Source organism: Schistocerca piceifrons, chromosome 8 (assembly GCF_021461385.2).
Source record: "Schistocerca piceifrons isolate TAMUIC-IGC-003096 chromosome 8, iqSchPice1.1, whole genome shotgun sequence".
Lineage (NCBI taxonomy): Eukaryota > Metazoa > Arthropoda > Insecta > Orthoptera > Acrididae > Schistocerca > Schistocerca piceifrons.
Genome location: NC_060145.1, coordinates 11,477,914 through 11,503,252, shown reverse-complemented (window position 1 = coordinate 11,503,252; position 25,339 = coordinate 11,477,914). Strand labels below are relative to the sequence as shown.

Genomic DNA, 25,339 nt, shown 5'->3' with positions numbered 1-25,339 from the left:
TGATATTTATCAGCTAGAGTTCAGTTTAAGATTGTTTCTGTGGCTCCGAAGTTGTGTTCTGGCATGATGTTTATAGGATCTAATGTTCAATCAAGCATAAATTCTCAGCATTTTTTTCCACTTGTCACTTCTTTTCCCGTGCGTAGTATTTATTAACATGAAAAACTGCCAAGCTGTTTAAGTTTAATACTCAAAGTAAAACTACACTGATCAACTGTTATTACAGTCACACCGTTTGTCTTGCACACTATAGCTGTCAGTGCATCAGCTTAGGAGCCGGAAACAGATGCCACTCTATTTGTTATGAGAAGAATCAACAAAGAAATTCCGTTACCTACAGAAAATGAAGCTAATAGGAGTCACAAAGCAATGGTAGTGGCATTCATTAACAATTTAATTTACACAAAACAGTTGAAAATTAAAATATAATGGAAAGGATAGTTTCTACTCACCATATAGCTAAGATGCTGAGTCACAGAAAGGCACAATGAAGAGACTGTCACACAATTAGCTTTTGGCCAACAAGGCCTTTGTAAAGATTAGACAACATACACACACGCACACACTCAAGCAAATGCAATTCACACAGACATGACCTCAGTCTCTGGCAGGTGGAGCCAGACTGTGAGCAGCAGGGGATTATGGGAGAGGCAACTGGGTGGGAGTAAGGAGGAGGTTGGGGTAGGGAGGGGGAGGGATGGCGGGGTAGGAGTGGGGGTGGTAAAATTCTGCTAGGAGCGTGCAGGGAGGAGGTGGACAGGGGGTATGGCAGCTAAGTGCAGTTGGGAGGTTAGACGGATGGGGTAGAGAGGTGGGTGGGGGAGGTTGTGGATTAAGTGAGACATAAAATGACAGGGTGAATTGCTGGTATAGAGAGCTGTGCAATGCTGGAATGGGAACAGGCAAGCCGTGAGGCAAGGTGTTGGAGGCAGGGGTTGTGTAGGGACAGATGAGGATACTGTGTAGGTTCGGTGGGCTATGGAACACCACTGTGGGAGGAGCAGGAAGGGTAGCGGGTAGGACATTTCTCATTTCAGGGCATGACGAGTGGCTCATATACCTGTAATAGACCTAAATGCGAGACCTGTCCCATACATCCTCCCACAACCACCTACTCGTCGTGTCACAAAAATTGCCATTCCATCAAAGGCACGGCTACCTGTGAAACTAATCATGTGATCTGCAAGCTAAGCTGCAACCACTGTGCTGCATCATACATGGACACTACAACCAACAAGCTGTCTGTCCGCAGAAATGGTCACCGACAATTTGTGGCTGGGGTCACCCTGTTGCTGAGCACGCTACCCAACACAATGTCCTTCATTGCAATGACTGCTTCACAGTCTGTGCCAATTGGATCCTTCCTACCATCACCAGATTTTCTAAATTGTGCAGGTGGGAATATATACCACATTCCCGTAACAATCCTGGTCTCAACCTTCGTTAGTCATTGTCTTTACCCACTTAGCCCCATCCCTGTTGCCATTTCAGCACTATGCAGCCCTCTATACCACAAATGCAACTAGTCTTTTTAGTTCTCCCTTTTTCCACTAAACTCTCCCGCCCCCAATCCTCTGCCTAAGCTCCTGGCTGCATCTAGGTGCCCTCTCTCCACCTCGTCCCTGCACACTCCAAGCAGCACTTTATCATCCCCCTCCCTGCCCCAGCCTCCTCTGTACTCCCATCCAGTTGCCTCTCCCATAATCCCCCGTTGTTCGCAGTCTGGCTCCAGCTGCCAGAGACTGTCGTAATGTGTGTGCGAGTTGCGTTTGTGTGAGTGTGCGCATGTGTTTATGTTGTCTAATTTTCACACAGGCCTTGATGGCCGATAGCTAACTGTGTGACAGTCTTTTTGTTGTCCCTTTCTACGACTCAGCATCTCCACTATATGGCGTGTAGCAACTATCCTTTCCATAATATTGACACATACAGTCCTGGATTTTCCATTGTTTAAAAATTAAAATACATTTACAAAGTGATTATATATAATAGAGGGAAACATTCCACGTGGGAAAAATATATCTAAAAACAAAGATGATGTAAATTTACAAATGTCTGCTTGTGTCTGTGTATGTGCGGATGGATATGTGTGTGTGTGTGTGTGTGTGTGTGTGTGTGTGTGCGCGCGCGCGCTCCCCCTAAGGTAAGTCTTTCCGCTCCCGGGATTGGAATGACTCCTTACCCTCTCCCTTAAAACCCACATCCTTTCGTCTTTCCCTCTCCTTCCCTCTTTCCTGACGAAGCAACCGTTGGTTGCGAAAGCTAGAATTTTGTGTGTATGTTTGTGTGTCTATCGACCTGCCAGCACTTTTGTAGGGAAACATTCCACATAGGAAAAATATATCTAAAAACAAAGATGATGTGACTTACCAAATGAAAGTGCTGGCAGGTCGACAGACACACAAACAAACACACAAAATTCAAGCTTTCGCAACAAACTGTTGCCTCATCAGGAAAGAAGGAAGGAAGGAAGGCTCTCCTTCCTTCTTTCCTGACGAGGCAACAGTTTGTTGCGAAAGCTTGAATTTCGTGTGTATGTTTGCGTGTCTGTCGACCTGCCAGCACTTTCATTTGGTAAGTCACATCATCTTTGTTTTTATATACCTAAAAACAAAGATGATGTGACTTACCAAACGAAAGCGCTGGCACGTCGATAGACACACAAACAAACACAAACATACACACAAAATTCAAGCTTTCGCAACAAACTGTTGCCTCATCAGAAAAGAGGGAAGGAGAGGGAAAGACGAAAGGATGTGGGTTTTAAGGGAGAGGGTAAGGAGTCATTCCAATCCCGGGAGCGGAAAGACAGACCTTAGGGGGAAAAAAGGACAGGTATACACTCGCACACACACTCATATCCATCCGCACATACACAGACACAAGCAGACATTTGTAAAGGCAAAGAGTTTGGGCAGAGATGTCAGTCGAGGTGGAAGTGCAGAGGCAAAGATGTTGTTGAATGACAGGTGAGGTGTGAGTGGCGGCAACTTGAAATTAGCGGAGATTGAGGCCTGGTGGATAACGGGAAGAGAGGATATATTGAAGAGCAAGTTCCCATCTCCGGAGTTCGGATAGGTTAGTGTTAGTGGGAAGTATCCAGATAACCCGGACGGTGGTCCGCAGCTCGTGGTCGTGCGGTAGCATTCTCGCTTCCCACGCCCGGGTTCGACTCCCGGCGGGGTCAGGGATTTTCTCTGCCTCGTGATGACTGGGTGTTGTGTGATGTCTTTAGGTTAGTTAGGTTTAAGTAGTTCTAAGTTCTAGGGGACTGATGACCATAGATGTTAATTCACATCTTTGTTTTTATATATATATACACACACACAGACACAAGCAGACATTATCTGCTTGTGTCTGTGTATGTGCGGATGGATATGAGTGTGTGTGCGAGTGTATACCTGTCCTTTTTTCCCCCTAAGGTAAGTCTTTCCGCTCCCGGGATTGGAATGACTCCTTACCCTCTCCCATAAAACCCACATCCTTTCGTCTTTCCCTTTCCTTCCCTCTTTCCTGATGAGGCAACAGTTTGTTGCAAAAGCTTGAATTTTGTGTGTATGTTTGTGTGTCTATCGACGTGCCAACGCTTTCGTTTGGTAAGTCACATCATCTTTGTTTTTAGGTGTGTGAAGGAAACATTCCACGTGGGAAAAATTATATATAAAAACAAAGATGAGGTGACTTACCGAACGAAAGCGCTGGCAGGTTGATAGACACACAAACAAACACAAACATACACACAAAATTCAAGCTTTCGCAACAAACTGTTGCCTCATCAGGAAAGAGGGAAGGAGAGGGGAAGAAAAAGGAAGTGGGTTTTAAGGGAGAGGGTAAGGAGTCATTCCAATCCCGGGAGCGGAAAGACTTACCTTAGGGGGAAAAAAGGACAGGTATACACTCGCACACACGCACATATCCATCCACACATACAGACACAAGCAGAAGAGGGAAACATTCCACATGGGAAAAATATACCTAAAAACAAAGATGATGTGACTTACCAAACGAAAGCGCTGGCACGTCGATAGACACACAAACAAACACAAACATACATCTCTGCCCAAACTCTTTGCCTTTACAAACGTCTGCTTGTGTCTGTGTATGTGAGGATGGATATGAGCGTGTGTGCTAGTGTATACCTGTCCTTTTTTCCCCCTAAGGTAAGTCTTTCCCCTCCCAGGATTGGAATGACTCCTTACCCTCTCCCTTAAAACACACATCCTTTCGTCTTTCCCTCTCCTTCCCTCTTTCCTGATGAGGCAACAGTTTTTTGCGAAAGCTTGAATTTTGTGTGTATGTTTGTGTTTGTTTGTGTGTGTGTGTGTCTATATATATATATATATATATATATATATATATATATATATATAAAAAAAGAAAGATGATGAAACTTACCAAACAAAAGCACTGGCAGGTCGACAGACACACAAACAAACACAAACATACACACAAAATTCTAGCTTTCGCAACCAATGGTTGCCTCGTCAGGAAAGAGGGAAGGAGAAGGAAAGACAAGGATATGGGTTTTAAGGGAGAGGGTAAGGAGTCATTCCAATCCCGGGAGCGGAAAGACTTACCTTAGGGGGAAAAAAGGACAGGTATACACTCGCGCACACACACACATATCCATCCACACATACACAGACACAAGCAGACATTTGTAAAGGCAAAGAGTTTGGGCAGAGATGTCAGTCGGGGCGGATGTACAGAGGCAAAGATGAAGTTGAAAGACAGGTGAGGTATGAGCGGCGGCAAATTGAAATTAGAAATTAGCGGAGATTGAGGCCTGGCGGATAGCGAGAAGAAAGGAAATGCTGAAGGGCAAGTTCCCATCTCCGGAGTTCTGACAGGTTGGTGTTAGTGGGAAGTATCCAGATAACCCGGACAGTGTAACACTGTGCCAAGATGTGCTGGCCGTGCACCAAGGCATGTTTAGCCACAGGGTGATCCTCATTACCAACAAACACTGTCTGCCTGTGTCCATTCATGCGAATGGACAGTTTGTTGCTGGTCATTCCCACATAGAACGCTTCACAGTGTAGGCAGGTCAGTTGGTAAATCACGTGGGTGCTTTCACACGTGGCTCTGCCTTTGATCGTGTACACCTTCCGGGTTACAGGACTGGAATAGGTGGTGGTGGGAGGGTGCATGGGACAGGTTTTACACCGGGGGCGGTTACAGGGGTAGGAGCCAGAGGGTAGGGAAGGTGGTTTGGGGATTTCATAGGGATGAACTAAGAGGTTGCGAAGGTTAGGTGGACGGCGGAAAGACACTCTTGGTGGAGTGGGGAGGATTTCATGAAGGATGGATCTCATTTCAGGGCAGGATTTGAGGAAGTCGTATCCCTGCTGGAGAGCCACATTCAGAATCTGATCCAGTCCCGGAAAGTATCCTGTCACAAGTGGGGCACTTTTGGGGTTCTTCTGTGGAAGGTTCCGGGTTTGAGGAGATGAGGATGTGGCTCTGGTTATTTGCTTCTGTACCAGGTCGGGAGGGTAGTTACGGGATGCAAAAGCTGTTTTCAGGTTGTTGGTGTAATGGTTCAAGGATTCCGGACTGGAGCAGATTCGTTTGCCACGAAGACCTAGGCTGTAGGGAAGGGACCGTTTCCTCTCCCACATCCACACCTGTTGTTCAGAGCATCCTCCTACAGGCCAACCGCAAATTAGAACAGCATGCCACCCTCCACCTTAAAAAACTATCCAATCTCCTGGTTTCCCACCTCCGGAAAGGCAACTCACTCACCCTTCACAACCTTTCCAGCAAACCTCAACCTCCTCTCATTGCACACAAACCCAGTCTCTCCCATCTACTCAATCTCCCACTTCCAGCTCCACTCCCTCCAAAACCTCAAAATTCCAATCAACGCAATCTGGAACCACAACACCCCAATTCAGTAGTTAACCTTTCCTCCAAACCTCTCTCCCAATCCGAAACCTCTGTCCTATCCAAAGGCCTCACCTTCAGCCCCACTCCCAGATTTAACCAAACAGCCCTCGTCAAAGATTTACTGTCCTACACCCGTACTCTCTGCTGGAAATATCACTTTGCCACGAAGAAAAATGATCCTAATCCTACTCCTAATGATCCAACTCCCCAAGACACTATCCAAATTGAACCATGCCTGGAACAGTTCCGTCCTCCGTCACAGCGGGACCCACCTCCTCTTCCTCAAAATCACCCTCGCCTAACCTTCCAGGAATTTCTGACTTCCAGCCTTGCCTCTCAATCCTTCTTAAAAAACCTTAATCCTACTCCCAACATCACCACTGCTGAAGCCCAGGCTATCCGTGATCTGAAGGCTGACCGATCCATCGTCATTCTTCCGGCGGACAAGGGTTCCACAACTGTGGTACTTGATCGTCGGGAGTATGTGGCTGAGGGACTGCGTCAGCTTTCAGACAACACTACTTACAAAGTTTGCCAAGGCAATCCCATTCCTGATGTCCAGGCGGAGCTTCAAGGAATCCTCAGAACCTTAGGCCCCCTACAAAACCTTTCACCCGACTCCATCAACCTCCTGACCCCACCAACACCCCGCACCCCTACCTTCTACCTTCTTCCCAAAATTCACAAACCCAATCATCCCGGCCGTCCCATTGTAGCTGGTTACCAAGCCCCCACCGAACGCATCTCTGCCTACGTAGATCAACACCTTCAACCCATTACATGCAGTCTCCCATCCTTCATCAAAGACACCAACCACTTTCTCAAACGCCTGGAATCCCTACCCAGTCTGTTACCCCCGGAAACCATCCTTGTAACCATTGATGCCACTTCCTTATACACAAATATTCCGCATGTCCAGGGCCTCGCTGCGATGGAGCACTTCCTTTCACGCCGATCACCTGCCGCCCTACCTAAAACCTCTTTCCTCATTACCTTAGCCACCTTCATCCTGACCCACAACTTCTTCACTTTTGAAGGCCAGACATACCAACAATTAAAGGGAACAGCCATGGGTACCAGGATGGCCCCCTCGTATGCCAACCTATTCATGGGTCGCTTAGAGGAAGCCTTCCTGGTTACCCAGGCCTGCCAACCCGAAGTTTGGTACAGATTTATTGATGACATTTTCGTGATCTGGACTCACAGTGAAGAAGAACTCCAGAATTTCCTCTCCAACCTTAACTCCTTTGGTTCCATCAGATTCACCTGGTCCTACTCCAAATCCCATGCCACTTTCCTTGACGCTGACCTCCACTTGTCCAATGGCCAGCTTCACACGTCCGTCCACATTAAACCCACCAACAAGCAACAGTACCTCCATTATGACAGCTGCCACCCATTCCACATCAAACGGTCCCTTCCCTACAGCCTAGGTCTTCGTGGCAAACGAATCTGCTCCAGTCCGGAATCCTTGAACCATTACACCAACAACCTGAAAACAGCTTTTGCATCCCGTAACTACCCTCCCGACCTGGTACAGAAGCAAATAACCAGAGCCACATCCTCATCTCCTCAAACCCGGAACCTTCCACAGAAGAACCCCAAAAGTGCCCCACTTGTGACAGGATACTTTCCGGGACTGGATCAGATTCTGAATGTGGCTCTCCAGCAGGGATACGACTTCCTCAAATCCTGCCCTGAAATGAGATCCATCCTTCATGAAATCCTCCCCACTCCACCAAGAGTGTCTTTCCGCCGTCCACCTAACCTTCGCAACCTCTTAGTTCATCCCTATGAAATCCCCAAACCACCTTCCCTACCCTCTGGCTCCTACCCCTGTAACCGCCCCCGGTGTAAAACCTGTCCCATGCACCCTCCCACCACCACCTATTCCAGTCCTGTAACCCGGAAGGTGTACACGATCAAAGGCAGAGCCACATGTGAAAGCACCCACGTGATTTACCAACTGACCTGCCTACACTGTGAAGCGTTCTATGTGGGAATGACCAGCAACAAACTGTCCATTCGCATGAATGGACACAGGCAGACAGTGTTTGTTGGTAATGAGGATCACCCTGTGGCTAAACATGCCTTGGTGCACGGCCAGCACATCTTGGCACAGTGTTACACTGTCCGGGTTATCTGGATACTTCCCACTAACACCAACCTGTCAGAACTCCGGAGATGGGAACTTGCCCTTCAGCATATCCTTTCTTCTCGCTATCCGCCAGGCCTCAATCTCCGCTAATTTCTAATTTCAATTTGCCGCCGCTCATACCTCACCTGTCTTTCAACTTCATCTTTGCCTCTGTACATCCGCCCCGACTGACATCTCTGCCCAAACTCTTTGCCTTTACAAATGTCTGCTTGTGTCTGTGTATGTGTGGATGGATATGTGTGTGTGTGCGCGAGTGTATACCTGTCCTTTTTTCCCCCTAAGGTAAGTCTTTCCGCTCCCGGGATTGGAATGACTCCTTACCCTCTCCCTTAAAACCCATATCCTTGTCTTTCCTTCTCCTTCCCTCTTTCCTGACGAGGCAACCATTGGTTGCGAAAGCTAGAATTTTGTGTGTATGTTTGTGTTTGTTTGTGTGTCTGTCGACCTGCCAGCGCTTTTGTTTGGTAAGTTTCATCATCTTTCTTTTTAGATATATTTTTCCCACGTGGAATGTTTCCCTCTACTATATTTTTATATATATATATATATATATATATATATATATATATATATATATATATATATATATCGTCTCAAAAAATTAATCAAAGTGTACGAAAATTAATACAAACTACTAAATATTTCTTTCTTTCTTGGGGCCTTTGTCCCACGTCCCATGGGACTGGCCGTGGTACGATTGATTTGGCAGTGTTAGGCGCAGAGGGTTGTCAGCAGATGTCCTTCCTGCCGTCGCCCTGAACCCCCCCCCCGGGACGGAATTAGTGCACCCCTGCCTTCTGCGTCTACTGTAAGCCATGGAATAGTGCAAACATTTTCAAATGTCTGCATGTCATGTAACTGAGGTGGAACGTGGGGACCAGCCTGGTATTCACCTAGTGGGATGTGGAAAACCGCCTAAAAACCACATCCAGGCTGGCTGGCATACCGGTCCTCGTTGTTAATCTGCCGAGCGGATTCGAACCGGGGCCGGCATGCCTACCCGAGTCCAAGAAGCAGTGCATTAGCACTCTCGGCTACCCTGGCGGGTTAATACAAACCACTAAATAAAACTTAGGATTAATATCAGTACCATCATGTTAGGGACTCGAAATAGGAATGTACATTCATGGCTGCTTCTGTCCATTTTGTGGAACAGTAGGTGATTGAAATTACCACCCTTAGTTTTATGCATTTCAAACTTGAAAAGTTTCTGACACACTTTTTGTTCAAGTTTACACAGCACAAGTAATTACACAAAGATGAAATATAATAATTTACTGGTAAGTGTGTCTAAGAATTATACCCTGTCAAGTGCAAATGCCTGTTTGGTCCTTTTCTTTATATTCTCATAACACGTTTCCAAACTTTCCCAATCATCGTTTGTCTGTATGTTCTGTGAGTAAACACAATTTCGTTTGATTATTTTCATCCAGCTTTACAATGTGGCACGTTGACAACAAATAATCTGTATCTATGATGTACAAATAATATCTGTGGTTTACATATGAAAATTGTTTGGACAACTAATTTTAGAGGTGTTGCCGCCAAGAGTGTTTCATGATAAGTTACATCAAACTGAAACTCATTTAACTGATCCAACAGATTCCTGAACTGAATTCAGTTTCTGATATAGGGGGGAGGGTTGGTTGGTTGGTTGTTTTGGGGAAGGAGACCAGACAGCGAGGTCATTGGTCTCATAAAATTAGGGAAGGACGGGGAAGGAAGTCGGCCGTGCCCTTTGAAAGGAACCATCCCGGCATTTGCCTGGAGTGATTTAGGGAAATCACGGAAAACCTAAATCAGGATGGCCGGACGCGGGATTGAACCGTCGTCCTCCCGAATGCGAGTCCAGTGTCCTACCACTGCGCTACCTCGCTCGGTATAGGGGGGAGGGGGGAGTGGGCAACAACAGCACCTCCAGTCGGCACCATTCATACAACAGGGCCTGAGTAATACAGACAAATTGGTTCTAGGAAATATCAACCAATTAGTGACACTCTTGCCAGTACGTTATCCAGACAGAGAAAAAGCAAACTATGCTTATAGATCTTTTTTTCTTCTTGAAGAAATGAAGGAGAATATTTAAGGATTTTTCTTCTTGTTTAATCCCCCCTCCATCCACTCCAAAGCAATAAGCTGAATAAAATAATTTTTGAATCTAACCAATCTCTTCTTCAGTCTTCTTGTTGCCTTAAGACCAAGGCACCAGTTGGTGATTTTACATATGGCTTTACACTTTTCATTGGACCTTTTTTTTTATATATATATATATATATATAAAAAAAAAAAAAAAAAAAAAAAAAAAAAAAAAAAAAGGGGGGGGGGGGGGGGGGGGGCCGGCACGAGTTGCGGGAAAACGTAAATGGTGGGAAATTAAACACACAAATACATTTCTCGGACACATAGGTATTTCATACTTTTCGATTTAACAAATCCAGAATTATAGTTTGTTTCAATTTTTTCTAATGATTTTTTTCTATCTGGCTTTCTAGTTCATAACTACATTCAAAACTTTTGATATATACAGCAAAAATTTAGCAAAAGTTCAAAAGTGATTACAAGAAACAGATTTATGTTGAATAAATGTATACAGCATCAAAATGTAGGACAGGAGTTTATCCAACTTTTAAATTTTAGCTGTGCTGTCAGATACCACACTAACCAACACCTCGTAGATTTTGATGAATTTCATAAGAAAAGCCAAAACTATGCAAGAGTTGTGACTGTGCCTACATTGTTAGGCTTTGCTCTTATTTCTCAACCTAACCACCATTTCAGAAATCACTGCACATTCAAAAAGAAAACCACATTCTATACACCACTTGAAAAGTCTACCTGCAAATCGAATATAATGATTCCCACCACACATATAATAGGCTAAGAAGTCTAACATAGATCGCTCTTTTTACATAAGAGGATCCGCATCTGAACATTTCCAAGGTAGTTCATGTACTATCCGGAAGAGGTGCTACCATAGCTCTAGTTTAGCTTTGCCAACTTTCCCTCCATTGAATTTATGGAAGAATACTTAAGTTCTAGTTCATCCAACATGCTGTTTGATAATGCAAATACAAACAACACTGCATGTTGTATAGTTATTGTTAGCTTGGCAGTGATATGAGACAAAGCAATTGTGGTATGAATTGTTCCATCTTTTATTGTCTTCTAATGATTCAGACCTATGTAGAAGAGAGCTCAAGGAAGTTTGTGCCAGTGTTTGTGAACATTACCTGAAAGTCGACACCTTGCCAGTGTCATTATATCTCTGTAATGTGTTTTTTTTGTTTTGTTTTTCTCTGTTTATGTTGTTTCATTGTGAGTAAATTGTGTGAAATTAATAACAATAATAATGCAAACGTAGATGAGAACAGAGTGAATTAGAAGGGACCGATAAATAATGTTGTTAACAGCATGAAAACTATATTCCAGGAACATAAAACCAGTATTATATTGTATTTATTTTAGAATTTGATAAGGCCACATAACAAGCATTTATGATTAGAGTGTGCTACCTATATGGCCTAAAAAACTTCCAAATTCTGATTATGGCTTACTTTATCAGAATACTGGAGGTACACCTCTATTCAAACCTTGAGCAAGTGCGTCGACATATAAAATGTGCCAGCCACAAATAACATTGTCTTCTACCGTTCCACTGTTTTTTTATAACTGTGAGCCCATACCTATTCCTTCATTATTGCTTCACCTAACGAAGTGATATGTTGTGTTGTCATACATCAAAATGAGCTGCAGTAATATAAAATAAACAGTGAGCTAGGCGAGAAAAAAAAATTAGGACCAATGAAAGAAAATGCTCAGAATACGAGCTAGCAGCATAATCCCACAAAAAGGCAGTTATACACGAGGTAATTAGTAACCGAATAAGTGTCTGTTGGGGATCTGATGCAACTGCACTGTCTAATTAATGCTTTGAGTGGATCATTACTGTGGGGTAACACTTGAGTGCAGCAATATAATGTAAGTTTATTTTGTTATTTTTTTGAATATAAAAGTTTATCTTATCGTTGTTTAATTTAACAAAGATTAAACTGTGATTCTGCACATACATGTTCACCTCGGTACTATAAAAACAGCTATTCTTTACATGTGCGCAAAGTATCCGCATGCCCACTAACGTTATGAAAATCGGCACCCACGTTCAATGGTTAAGGAAAAAATGTTTCTGCCTCCAGAGTTTTTTTTTTTTTCCTTTCTTTTTTTTTCTTTTTTTTTTCTTTCATGCTGAACAATTGGATAAAATACCTAAGCGTTAACAGAAGTAATGCAGGTATCCTTGCGAGTGAACAAAACGGTGAAAGGGTTGAGGGTAGAAACTACAGATAGGAGTAACAACAATAAAAAAATTAAATGTCACAAGAGTACTGACCGTCATCCTTAATATTAGCACACACTGACATGTCACCACCAAAACTATTCTACAATGAGAGGCAGAGAGAGAGAGAGAGAGAGAGAGAGAGAGAGAGAGAGAGAGATAGTATTTACAACTGCTATCATCTATTTGGCAATGTGTTTCATGTAGGAAGTGGTAAGTGGGAAGACACACTTTTTGTCACTTTTCTACATATATATGTAATAAAAACAGAAAATACTTACACCTAGAGTTAACAATTTTCACCTCCTCAAAATGTTTGTTCATCTGTCTTCTCTGCATCTGATGAAAGAGCATCTCTGAGGGCTTCAACACAGCTCTTGGGAATTAAAGTTCCTACAAAAAAATAGAAAACAAACGTCCTAAATACTTTTTCCACACAACAGAAATTTTTACAAACAATTCTTATCAAACTGGATGCTGGTTCAAACATTCTACAGCTAATGTTTTACAAGAGTTCTAAAATGTCTTTCAGAAGTTAAAATTGCTGTATAGATGGAATTCTTACCAGTAACGTTGCAATTAAAGCAGATCAATTCTTCGCAAAAGAATTTTGTACTGATGATAAAAATCTGCATTATTTCACAGTAATCTCTTAAACGATTAGTCCAAGTTCTGTCAGTTCCGCTAATTTGTTTGTCAAATACTATCTTGAAGTAAGTGACAAGTTCATCTATCTGTCAGTTTTGTTTTTTTGTGTGAATTAATGCACCTGCTTCCCATTATAGCCCCATATACCACCTTGCACCTTGCACCCATTAATAAACAATTTGTGACGATTATATTACCCCACTATTCATTACATAGCAGTCAATATACTTGAAATTCCTTTGAGTGTCTAGTGGGAATGTAATGCTGCTATACTGAATAGTAGATCATGAAACTTTAGGTTAAAGCCTATTCTTTTCTTGAGTTCCTAGATGTAAATAAACTTGTAGTTATGCATTTCATACCTAATTGAAATTGAAACTTAATTTTATAGCACCGGCAACAGCTTATTTCAATGTTAATGCCTATTTTAGCTTTAAAAACCTAAAAGGTACCTATTTTTTTTTTAAATAAAATTCTAGCATTTTTAGAAGATTATAACTGCATACAAGAATCGAAGTTAGGAGGACTGAAGGTGATATCTGAATAAATATTTTAATTAATTAAGTCCATAGCTCATAGAATCCTGCCTGTTTCCACAAAGAATAATATTCATAGGCCTGCAACTGATCCCAGATGAAAGGGGGGTGGGGGGTTACCACACATACACGAGGGGGAGACTTAAAGCCGCCTAACCACTGCGCATTGTATTAAAAAAAGAACTCCACATCTCCCTGTGGTTATAAACAGATTCTCATCGTAGAAAAGTGAAGCCAACGAATTTTTGTTACCCCCGCCGAAGCAAACTAGAAATACTGTATCGATGAATGTATAACACGTAGCATGTTATGTATTCAAGTTTCAACAGAAGAAAGTGCCGAAAATCACTAGTTCAAAGTCTAGTCATATAACACTAACTGCCAGAGTTTCTGCACAATATGACAGATGGAAAAGTTATACGCTGCCAAACATGGAACAAAGAGGTTATCTATTATGTTTTTAGGCTTATTAGTTTTTCCTGCCATTTCAGAATTGTAAACTTCTTCTCATATCGCTTGACACCGGAGCATTTCTGATGTTGATATTTTGTAAATGTATTTTGAAATTATGCAAAGAGACACAGGGACTCAATTGTTCACTTTCATTATAATATTTAATTTCCTGGGTTAAATTTTGATTTCCATCTCCAAGGACATGTCAATATGTAGAATTGCATAGTATGGGCAACAGAAAATCCACATATACATCAACAGTTACCACTTTATTTTGCAAGGCGATTGTGTGGTGCAGGTTGACGGCATCCCTTATCAAAGGACCATATTTTTTTCAAAGAGATGAGTCCTGCCAGTCCCGTTACCTGTTCCATCACTGGTAAACATTACGATAGTCTTACGTGCACTGTCATTCCAGTCCTTCGAGAGTGTTGATCTGTGGACGAGGTCATTTTTATGCAAGATCACACACGTCTGCAGATTGCACAGCCAGTGAAGCAGCTACTGCAGAGGCGTTTCAAAAATTCTAGATTTATCAGCAGTCATTTCCCTACAGCCTAGCTGTCCAGATCATCTGACCTTAATATGTGTGACTTCTGGCAGTGGAGTTATCTGAAAGATGTGTTCCGTGTGTGATGCAACAGACCATTAGAGCCCATTTTGTTATGAGATATTATACACTAATTAAAGTTGTTTTCGAAAAGCATTTGCTTAGTATGATGTTAGGGTAGGTGTTACGATTAATGCAAATTTGAAAGGTGAATATTTAAATTACGACTTTCACTTTTTCTGAAAGTTTGACTTGCATTCTTTATGTGTACAATTTTGTCACTCATATTATTATTGTCACTGAATTATCCTTTATGCTATTTGATATTTCATGTAACTTAAAAATGCAGTATCAATAATCGATACAGAAATCTTAAGTTCTTTGTCAATATGGCTCTGTGATCCTTGGTCAGCAACGTGATTTAGGTCACTTGTGTTTTGGCTGCGGTCGAGATTTGTTGTTTTTATGTGTGTTTCTTGACAAACGTGTGGTGTCCACAATGCGCGTGGTACTTTATTTTTGGGATTTGAGGTTGTAAAATTTACTAAATTACTTTCAAGCTTAAAGTTCTAACAATAAATGTGTTTTTTTTTCCCCTAAACAAAAAATCGTGGAATCCTGCTTCATGATTTCGGCAGTCTAGTAATAGTCAAACCCCGCACCTTTTTCATCCACAGCAGCAAAGGAATCAAACATCACCTAGACAACGAAGCCACATGCAGAACGGATATTCAGCAGCATCAAGATACGTGACATCATGATCATCTCTACAAATTACTTGTTATCCATTAGCCACAGTGTAATGGTGTCTTTATGGAAGTAACTTTATATCATAGTAGAGAGGGTCCATGGTAACTGGAGGCTCTGTGCCGGGATTAAAGACATTTATACGTACATGGATCGATGAAATCTATGTTTTGCAGGACCCTAAAAAAGATACGATTTTCTTGTGTCTAATATCCATGGGGTGCAAAGAAGTACAATACATGGAAGTCAAGGGAGACGAAACGAAACAGATGAGTGGACTGACCACAGGAGTGAAGATCCACTGAAGAGATAAGTACATTTGTGTAGTGCTTTTTTGTTATAACGTCAAGTTGAACACATATATTTCAAAATGACACAATACATGTAAGCCACAGAGCGAGTAGACAACATAAGACATGTGTACAAGGTAACAGTCAAATCAGCACTGAGTCCAAGTCTAGCGGCCGCTGGCTGGCTGGCCGCTTAGGTGGCGCGGCTGCTGCATGGCTGGCAGACAGCGCCGCATGTAGAGGACACGCGTAACTGCGCGGCGGCACTTTGAAAGATCGGCAAGTCACAACATTTTTATTCCTTATTTTTTTTTAATTTTTTTTAATGAAAATGACCATTGTAAAAGAGGAAAGTGGTGCTGAATCCATGCAGGATTGTGAAAATTTGTTGCTCTCAGAGGACTTACGACATGCCGATAAAAACGGAAGATGAGTCATTCATAGAAGCGGATCAAAGTCTTAATCCATCAGAATGGGAGATGTCAAGACATAAAATCAACGTTACAAATGATGGAACAATCGTTAGCTTTAAATCAAACAGTAGCAGCACACTTACAAGCTAATGAGGAACAGTTACAAAACATGAATCAGACGGTCGCGGACAGTTTTCGGGTCATAGATCAGAAAGTGTCGCATCTCAAGGAAGTGTTAAAAAATTGACAATGTCTTACTTTGGGGTAATAAACTGCGCAATGACGTATCAAAGATACACAGAAACTTGGCAGGGCAGAAACAAAGATTTTGGTGGTAGAATCTAAAGTGGGAGAAGTAAAATGTAGTCTGAGTAACAAATTTCAATCTGTAAGAAATGAACTGGTCACAGGCAGAGAGAAAAATGCAGTGTTTTGTTAGTGTTAACAGACAAATAGATACAGTTTGTGTAAATGTAAAAGCTATGGCTGTAAATCTTGAAAGTAGAGTAGATTCGAAACTAACTGTTGTGAATGATAAAGTGGAAACAGTCAGTGACACTGTAAAACTCCACGAGGTTGAAACTAAGACAAACGTTAGTGAACTAAAATGTACAATATCAGAGATAAATCATTAGTTTAAAATACTTAACAACGATGTAGCTAACAAAATTTTTTCTATCTCCACGAGGTTGAAACTAAGACAAACGTTAGTGAACTAAAATGTACAATATCAGAGATAAATCATTAGTTTAAAATACTTAACAACGATGTAGCTAACAAAATTTTTTCTATGAACACATTACCCTATTATCCAACATTCCAGTTAAAAACTTTTCTAATGAGTGTAGTTTGCATCCTGTCGACTTTCTGCAGAGTTGTAGGGACAACTTTCTGCATAATATGAGTGAAAGTTTGAAAAAAAATTTTGGAGGGGGAATCTTTGTCATAGGTCATTCAAAATTTTTCTGTGGACATGTCTTATGCACAATTTGAAAGAGAGTTCTTAAAACGGTTCTGGCCTGAAACTGAACAAGCCAGGATAAAGAGTTCCTGAATGGACCAAATTATAGAGAAACACAGGGGACTATAAAACAGTTTTGTAAAGATCAATTGAAGAACTTGTAAATTTGAGTAAACCCTTTGGTGAGCTCACACAGATTGATGCTTTAAAGAGAAGATTGCCAACTGATGTGCAACGAGACCTTGTTTATGGACCAGATAACAACATTGTATAATTTCTAAATTACATGGACAAACTAGACAGAATCTTAGGCAAAGTGGGAAAACCATGAAACTATTTCAGTCACACACGGAGAGGTGGGAATCATAGTTGTGGAAATAATTTTGGCAGAAGGGAAAACAGTAGGTCTAACGACCACAGTTTTCGTCATAGGTAACAAAATAGTCAGAATAATAATAATTTCAATTCAAGGGAATAATCTGGGAACAACTGGAACAGAAATAATAAGAGGAATAGGAATGGGCGTGAACATAGTGACACCAGGAGTCAAAATTCTAAGGGAAGTCATGAAGAAAAAGCTAGCATCCACTTCATTGTCGGTCCACAAGGTAGGGGTGAAAAGCACAGATAATAAATGGACAAACACCAGTGACTACACTGTACCAAAAGATACATCTGAAGTAATGAGTAGTTATCTTATGAATGTGTACTACTCTGTAAACACAGTATCTGTTAAGAATGACACTTGTTCCTCATCTGACACTAAAAATGCAGGTAAGAGGAATGAACACACTGGTTGTAATAAAGAGCCAGAGGAAGTAATTGACTTAGTTGAATTTTATGAGTGGGCAGAAACTTGTAGTTTGTCAGAGGACCAGCAGGTTAACATTTTAACTGATTTAGAATTGAAGCACTGATGAGGGAATCAGGTGAGCAAATTGTTGACATTGATTTAATGAGTAAAGAAGTAAATACACTTGGGTGTGAAAGCAACACTAAATTTTCAGGAGAGAGAGGTTGATGATTGTAGTATTTGGGGAAAATGAAGATTTAATGGTACATGATGATGGTGAGAAATACTTTGTTTGTTTGAAAGAGGAAATGGAAGCATTAGGTGTTGTGGGATATACTGATATTGTGCATGTAGTAGATATACCCAATGATTGGTGGCAAATTAGTAATCATATTATTGTTGAACAACTGAAGGACAAATACCTTAGTGACGAACAATGTTATACTGATGACAGTGTTTGGATTAATGAAATTATTCATGCAAGTGACAGTGTTCATGATGTGTATGTAAGTAACTGTAATTCAGGAAGTCATTGTTTTAGTGAAATTGCAAATGATTTGTTGTATGAATGTGTTCAGTCTGAAAAAGGTGATGACATATGTAATTCATTAATTAGAGTAAAAGTTGGTACCTGGGACAGTAAGTGCCTTATAGAAACAGGGAGTCAAGTGTCGGGAATATCTGAAATATTAAGCAAAAAGCTGAAGTGCGAGAAAGACTACTTTGAAATGTCAGTCATTGGGGTGAAAATAAAAGGTGCTACAGGAAAATGCAGTAAAACAGTTAAAAGTCCAACTTTGTTATCTTTTACAATTGAGGGAGTCATCTTTACACATGGATGCCTAATTATACGACGACTCAGTGAGGTCTGTATTCTCGGGATGTCGTGGATTAGAAGTGTAGATGCAAGATTTGACTGGGGTGGACAAAAACTTATAACACCACCAAATGGGGAATGTATCTCCACCAAGTTTGTCAGACCTAATACAGTTGTGTAACGATAAATTTAATCCTATAAATCCTGTAAAGGAAAAAAGATGTGTTGACAAAGACATACCAGAGCTAGACTTAAGTGAAGTAGACACTAAGATTTCAGAAGCTAGTGGTCTAAACAATGGGCAAAAACAGGAACTAGAGTCTTTGTTATGGGAATGTAGTCATGTCTTTAGCAACATTCCAGGGAAAGTTAGAGGCTACTAATGTAAGTTGCTAGTGAGATGCTATGATTTGTTTTTCATAAAACTGTATGGTGTGCCCATTGCAAAATGTACAGCGGTTGAGAAAGAATTACATATGATGGAAGCATGTGGCATTACTGAAAGGATTATCAGCGCTTATAAGAACCCATTAGTAGTTGTGTCAAAGAGAGATGGGGGAGTCAGAATAGTTCTTGACTCCAAGCCTGTAAATAAAATCTTATACAGGGAAACAGACCACCCTGAAGCCATCGATAAGCTGTAGCACAAGTTCAAGGATATAAAATTAATGTCAGGTCTAGACTTAACCTCAGGCTTTCACCAAGTACCCCTGACACCCGACTCTAGGAAATACACCGCTTTTCTATACAATGGTTGTTGCCATCAGTATTATGTAGTCCCTTTCAGATTGAACTCATTGGTAGCCAAATTTATGAGAGCTTTAGACCATGTGCTTGGGCAGGAACTTGTATCCAAATTAGTGATTTGTGTAGATGACATTTTAGTAACTGGACAAGATTGGAATAAACGTGTTGGGCTTTTAAGACAGGCATTTGAGAAACTTAGAAGAGGAGGAATGACACAAACTAGAAAAGTGCAAATTTGCAGTACCCCAGTTAAAATTTTTGGGACATTTTGTAACAGAAAAAGGAATTTTGGCAGATCCAGACAAAATTAAAGCTATTTCTGAGTTTCCTATACCCCTTAATAGAAAAAAACTGAAATCATTTTAGGGCTATGTGTTATTTGTAAATAAACAAAGCTTAAACAGACTCTGTCAAAGTAATTTATTAAAGGACACTGTTTGGATATGGAGTAAAGATTGTCAAGAGGCTTTCGACAAAATAAAAAAAGAACTGAATAACCAGAACCTGTTGCACAGACTAAACTTCAATTTACCTTTCTGTTTACATAGTGATTATGGGTTAGGTGCTGAATTATTTCAAGAGAAAGAAGTTAATGGGGAGGTAATTCATTGTACAATTGCGTTTGCAAGCAAAATGTTACTGAAGCATGAGAAAAACTATAAAGTCACAGAGAAAGAGTTATTAGCCATACAGTGGTCATTTTCAAAATTCAGGACCTATTTACTAGGACATAAGGTAATAGTGTGTTCCGATCATAAAGCCTTAAGCTATTTACACGAATGCAAGCTCTATCATAATAGGCTTACAAGATGGGCATTGTATTTACAATAATTTAACTTTGAAATTAAGTATATTAAAGGCATTGACAACATGGTTGCAGATGCTCTATCAAGGCTACCAGGAGGAGCCAGAACCATGACACAAATTGGAAATTAATAAAGAACTGTTTAGGGAAAAAGAACTATGAAAAATTAGGCAAGTACTATAAGGTGTTTAAAGGTACTCTATTTAGGACAACTGATGAACACTCGGACAACTGGAAGCTATGCTGGCCTGAAGATGAAGCTGAGAGGTTAATTAGGTATACACATGAGAGCTATGGTCATTATGGCATTCCAAAATGTATGCAGAAATTACAACGAAATATATACTTCTACAATATGGTCAAGAAAGTTAGAAAAGAATTGTCAACTTGAGACAAGTGCCAACGAGTCAAAGTAAGTAACAAAATATCAAGGTGAAATGCAAAACATTACTCCTGCACAACCTCTAGACTTAGTCGCTGTTGATTTCTATGGGCCTCTTCCAAGGAGTAGGAGTGGCCACTGTTACATTTTTGTCATGGTTGTATCCTGTCAGGAAAGTCACAGGTAAAGAGATAGTTAGCAATTAGCAGTTTTTTAATTTTTTATCTTAAAGGAAGATTCTTAATTGCCACACACCTAAGTTGTTGAAATGTCCGACTAAACAAGGGGGAGAATCATTTTAAGTAAACAACATGAATTACTGTATATTTGTTTCTCAAACACTACAAAGCATAGGCAGTAATACTTTTCTGATTTCATATACAAATGTTATCCTAATACTTTCAACCAACCATGACTCTACTCTTGCACTTTTACTGTGAATATGAACTCTTGTAACAGACTGACTAGCTTTACTTTTGAAAACAATTTAATTTTTTGTTTATCCTTGGGGTAGGTGTTATAGTTTGCGATAAGACATTTTACACCCAAAATGTTAATGCATTTGTATTACAAGTTTATTGAATTTATTGTTAGTTATAGGATCCTTTTCAGACCAGTCCATACCTTTGTAGTATTACTCAGACAGATCCTGTAAACTTCACCCACTAGATGAACATTACCAGAAGGATAAAAATGTATCCTAACCATGTACTTAGATACAAACATTATGTAACCAAAATGCGATCTTTGTATTTTATTTTTAGATAACATGGCATTATAATCAACGAAGCAATACAGACGACTAAGCTGTGGAAATGGACATGCTCCAGTACAAGCAGAAAACAAACCTATTAAGGGAGGTCAGCAAAGTGCGGATGGACAATGTGGCACATTACTGTGAGTAAAGTGGTCAACAAAAGAAAGTAAAACAAACATATTGTCAAAAGTTACTACCTTTTAACGGTTTAATGTGAAGTGCTACGACATTATACACTCATCTAAGTGAAAATCGAAAATCTTCTTTTGTATTTCATTTACCTTAAAATAAACAACTGGATGTTTTCCTTCACTTTGTGTAACACAATTTCAATGTCAAACCTCATGTAATAACAATTGCTATGGGCGGAAAGTTAGTAAAATTCAAAGAAAACAGTTCAATTAAAAATTTAAATGTATTTAAAATCATATTCTTGGCAGTTCCATTATTCTGGTGTCAGAATTTTGTTTGCATGTTCAAGCTTACAAAATTCTTGGGGGGCTATTGTAATGGAACTGACCAATAGAGCCCATTTTGTTATGAGATATTATACACTAATTAAAGTTGTTTTCAAAAAGCATTCACTTAATATGATGTTAGGGTAGGTGTTGCGATTAATGCAAATTTGAAAGAGTGTATATTTAAATTACGACTTTTATTATTTCTGAAAGTTTGACCTATTTATATGTACAATTTTGTCACTCATATTATTATTGTCACTGAATTATCCTTTATCCTATTTGATATTTCATGTAACTTAAAAATGCAGTGTCAATAATGGATACAGAAATCGTAAGTTCTTTTTTGATATGACTGTGATCTCTGGTCAACAATGTGATTTGGGCCACTTGTGTTTTGGCTGTGGTCGAGAGCTGTTGTTTTTATGTGTGTTTCTTGACAAACGTGTGGTGTCCACAATGCACATGGTACTTTATTTTTGTGATTTGAGATTGTGAAATTTACTAAATAACTTTCGAGCTTAAAGTTCTAACAATAAAATGTGTGTTTTTTCTAAACAAAAAATCGCAGAATTCTGCTTCATGATTTCGGTAGTCTGGTAATAGTCAAAACCCGTACCTCTTTCATCGCCTAGACAATGAAGCCACACGTACAACGGATATTCAACAGCATCAATATAAGTGACATCATGATCATTTGTACAAATTACTTTACATCATCAGCCACACCATAATGGTGTCTTTACGGAAATAACTTCGCATCATAGTAGAGAGGGTCCATGGTAAGTCCTCCAATTACGAACGTAACTGAATTGAAGGCATGCTCCTTGCAGTATGCTCCGATGTGGTACGACCTTGCCATTGGGGATGGTTAACAGTACCGCAACTGTAGACTGCTGAACTTGTGCAGTCGTGCACAATGAACAGTGTGGATGGTGTAACATGCAATTCAAACTGTAACCATAGCGTTGCAATTCATCTGCCATTGGTAGCTGACCCCATTTATGTTAAGATGGTTACAGTTCCATCTATTGGTCAAATTTTCTTTTTTTGGCTCCGCATCATTTCCCCTTGCATTAATAATATGCTGTTCAACTTTGACATCATTCTGAGCAATGGTTTTGTCTCTCAGTGTTTTGGACTTGGAACTTTAATTATGGACACCCTGTATTCTACTCTGCATGTAACTTGTGTAGCACATGGTATCAAGGGTGTAGCAGAGTCAGGAAGGCAAGAATTTTGTAAGGTACATTAATCTCCATGGAAAAGAAAGTTTTTGTTAAGGCACTACAAGGATAAAGGCATTCAAAGAACAACTTCCTGATGTCTCCTTGCCACCTGAAACTGTTGTTACCCACTGGGGCATGTGCTTAGCAGCAGCAGAATATTACACTACACATCTCCCAGCAGTCCAGAAGGTAACTGACATCTACCAGAGGACACCTCTGTAACTTCAACAAAACAATCACTCAAAAAGTTCCCTCAACCCAACAGGTCTTGGCTTATATTAGAACCAACTACACATTTATAGCAACAATTATTTCCAAATTAGAAGCCTTAGAAAGATGTATCTATGAGGACATTTCCTTGCCACAGGAAGTTAAAATGAAAATTAATGAAACACCAGGTGAAGTGGGAGAAAAAATGCAAAAGGTTTAACAGAATACTGGCCTGAAGGACTTGTGTGCAGCAGCATTCTTGTACATACAGAAAATCCAGGTCCCCAATTTGCATCATTCCTGTCCAACATGTATCGAAAGTGGAGTACATCCTGTCATATCCATTGATGTAGAACATTCATTTTTTCGTACATAAATACCGCCTGATAAGGCCTATAGTTTTTCTGTGAAAAACCTAGAATAGGTTTTAGTTATTTACTGTGAAGGCTACTATGGTTTGAATGAAATCACTGGTTTATCTGGCATTTTTTAAATTACATCTTACCCGTATTTCAACATATGGCTATAGGTGTTTCATGATGTACTTTTATCCTGGAAAAGCTAAAAATATTTGTGACCAGTTTGAACAGTAAAGTTGTATAATGTTTGCTTTGTTGTGCAACTGCGCAATTTTCATTTCCTTGTTTTTAAAGAACAACACTATTCAAAGTGTCAACACTGTATTTTACATTATGTTTAGTTTTCCTGCATAATACTTTTTTGGGCCTATTTTTGGTTTCATATAGCTTAAATGAGGTACTGAAAGAGCCCATCTTAGGCACATAAAATACAAATTTTACAACCTAAAAATACACAGCCTTGTGAAGAGGCTCTTATGGAAACACAGAACAAGATGTGTGCTGAGTGACTGAATGACAGAATGGTGTCCACAGATGGTTAATGGAACTTCACTACTTTTCTTCTTTTATATTTTGGTCTCTGGTTCCATGAGCATGAAGCTATTCCTCTTTTTTAAATTTGAAAATCTCTCAAAACCAACTGTTTAAATAAGGATGGTGAAAAATGTAACTCTGTAGCATAGCATGGGCAATTCAGCAAGGACAAGGGTCTGGCAGTGTGTCTATGAGTTTGAGGACCATGGACACACGCTGAGGTGGTCTGAAGGAAAATGGCTGACGGCTTCCTGATATGAAAGTGGTGCCGAGAACTGCAGTTGGACATGGAGAGGAATATCATGCAAAACAATAAATTTTGTACACAATGATTATCTTATTGCTGCAACATGTAACAGACAGATGGATGACATAATCCAGACAAACATTTAAGGAGCAAGCAGGACTAAAATGTTGTGGAAGGTGAAGAAGTCTTACGTGAAGAACAGCAAATGAAATAAAAACAGAGGACAAATTAAGTGTGGATATGGAACTGTTGGACTTCAGACAGTATAGAAGACTCATGGAGTAATGGATAGCACTTTCAAAGATCATGAGAGTGTTATCAGTAAACAAGAAGGAATGAGGGTCAAAATTTTGGAAGAGTAAAAGCATGCTTGCAGAAGTAATCTGATGTGGAACTCTTCACACTGTCGTGAGCCAAAGCAGCAATTGAAGAAAAATATGAATAAATCAACTAACTATGGATTTCTTAAGAGAAAAGTGAGCTTAGAGAAGAGAGGATGTGTGTGAGAGATGGAATTAGGTGGAGGAAAAAGAAGAAAACAACAGCACAAAGCAGAGAGATATTCGCAAACCATAAAATAAGGATTGTCTTAGCTACGCAATGTAAACAAATATGTAGCAGGCAACGGTTAGCAAATGGGCATGAAAATAATTTCCAGAAGTCTGTAAGAATAAACATAGCCTGTCTCACAAAGATGCTGTGACCAGCTTTGCTTCTGGAGGTTTAATTTTTGGAACTGATAATTTACACTGCAACAGAAAGGGAAAATGATTTCGTATTTCATTATATGAATATGTTGTTGTTGTGGTCTTCAGTCCTGAGACTGGTTTGATGCAGCTCTCCATGCTACCCTATCCTGTGCAAGCTTCTTCATCTCCCAGTACTTACTGCAACCTACATCCTTCTGAATCTGCTTAGTGTATTCATCTCTTGGTCTCCCTCTACGATTTTTACCCTCAATGCTGCCCTCCAATGCTAAATTTGTGAACCCTTGATGCCTCAGAACATGTCCTACCAACCAGA

The 25,339-nt window shown here is 40.2% G+C and overlaps 1 protein-coding gene across 2 annotated transcripts in view; it reads right to left on the bottom strand.

Moving 5' to 3' along the window:
• Positions 1-25,339, bottom strand: part of LOC124711125 (protein strawberry notch) — a 265,197-nt gene that overhangs the window by 17,581 nt on the left and 222,277 nt on the right. For both annotated transcript variants that reach the window (XM_047241011.1, XM_047241013.1), the window contains one exon: positions 12,662-12,773. In XM_047241011.1, coding sequence (XP_047096967.1) covers positions 12,688-12,773 — 86 coding nt within the window. In that variant the 3' untranslated portion in view covers positions 12,662-12,687. The remainder of the gene's footprint in view (positions 1-12,661; positions 12,774-25,339) is intronic.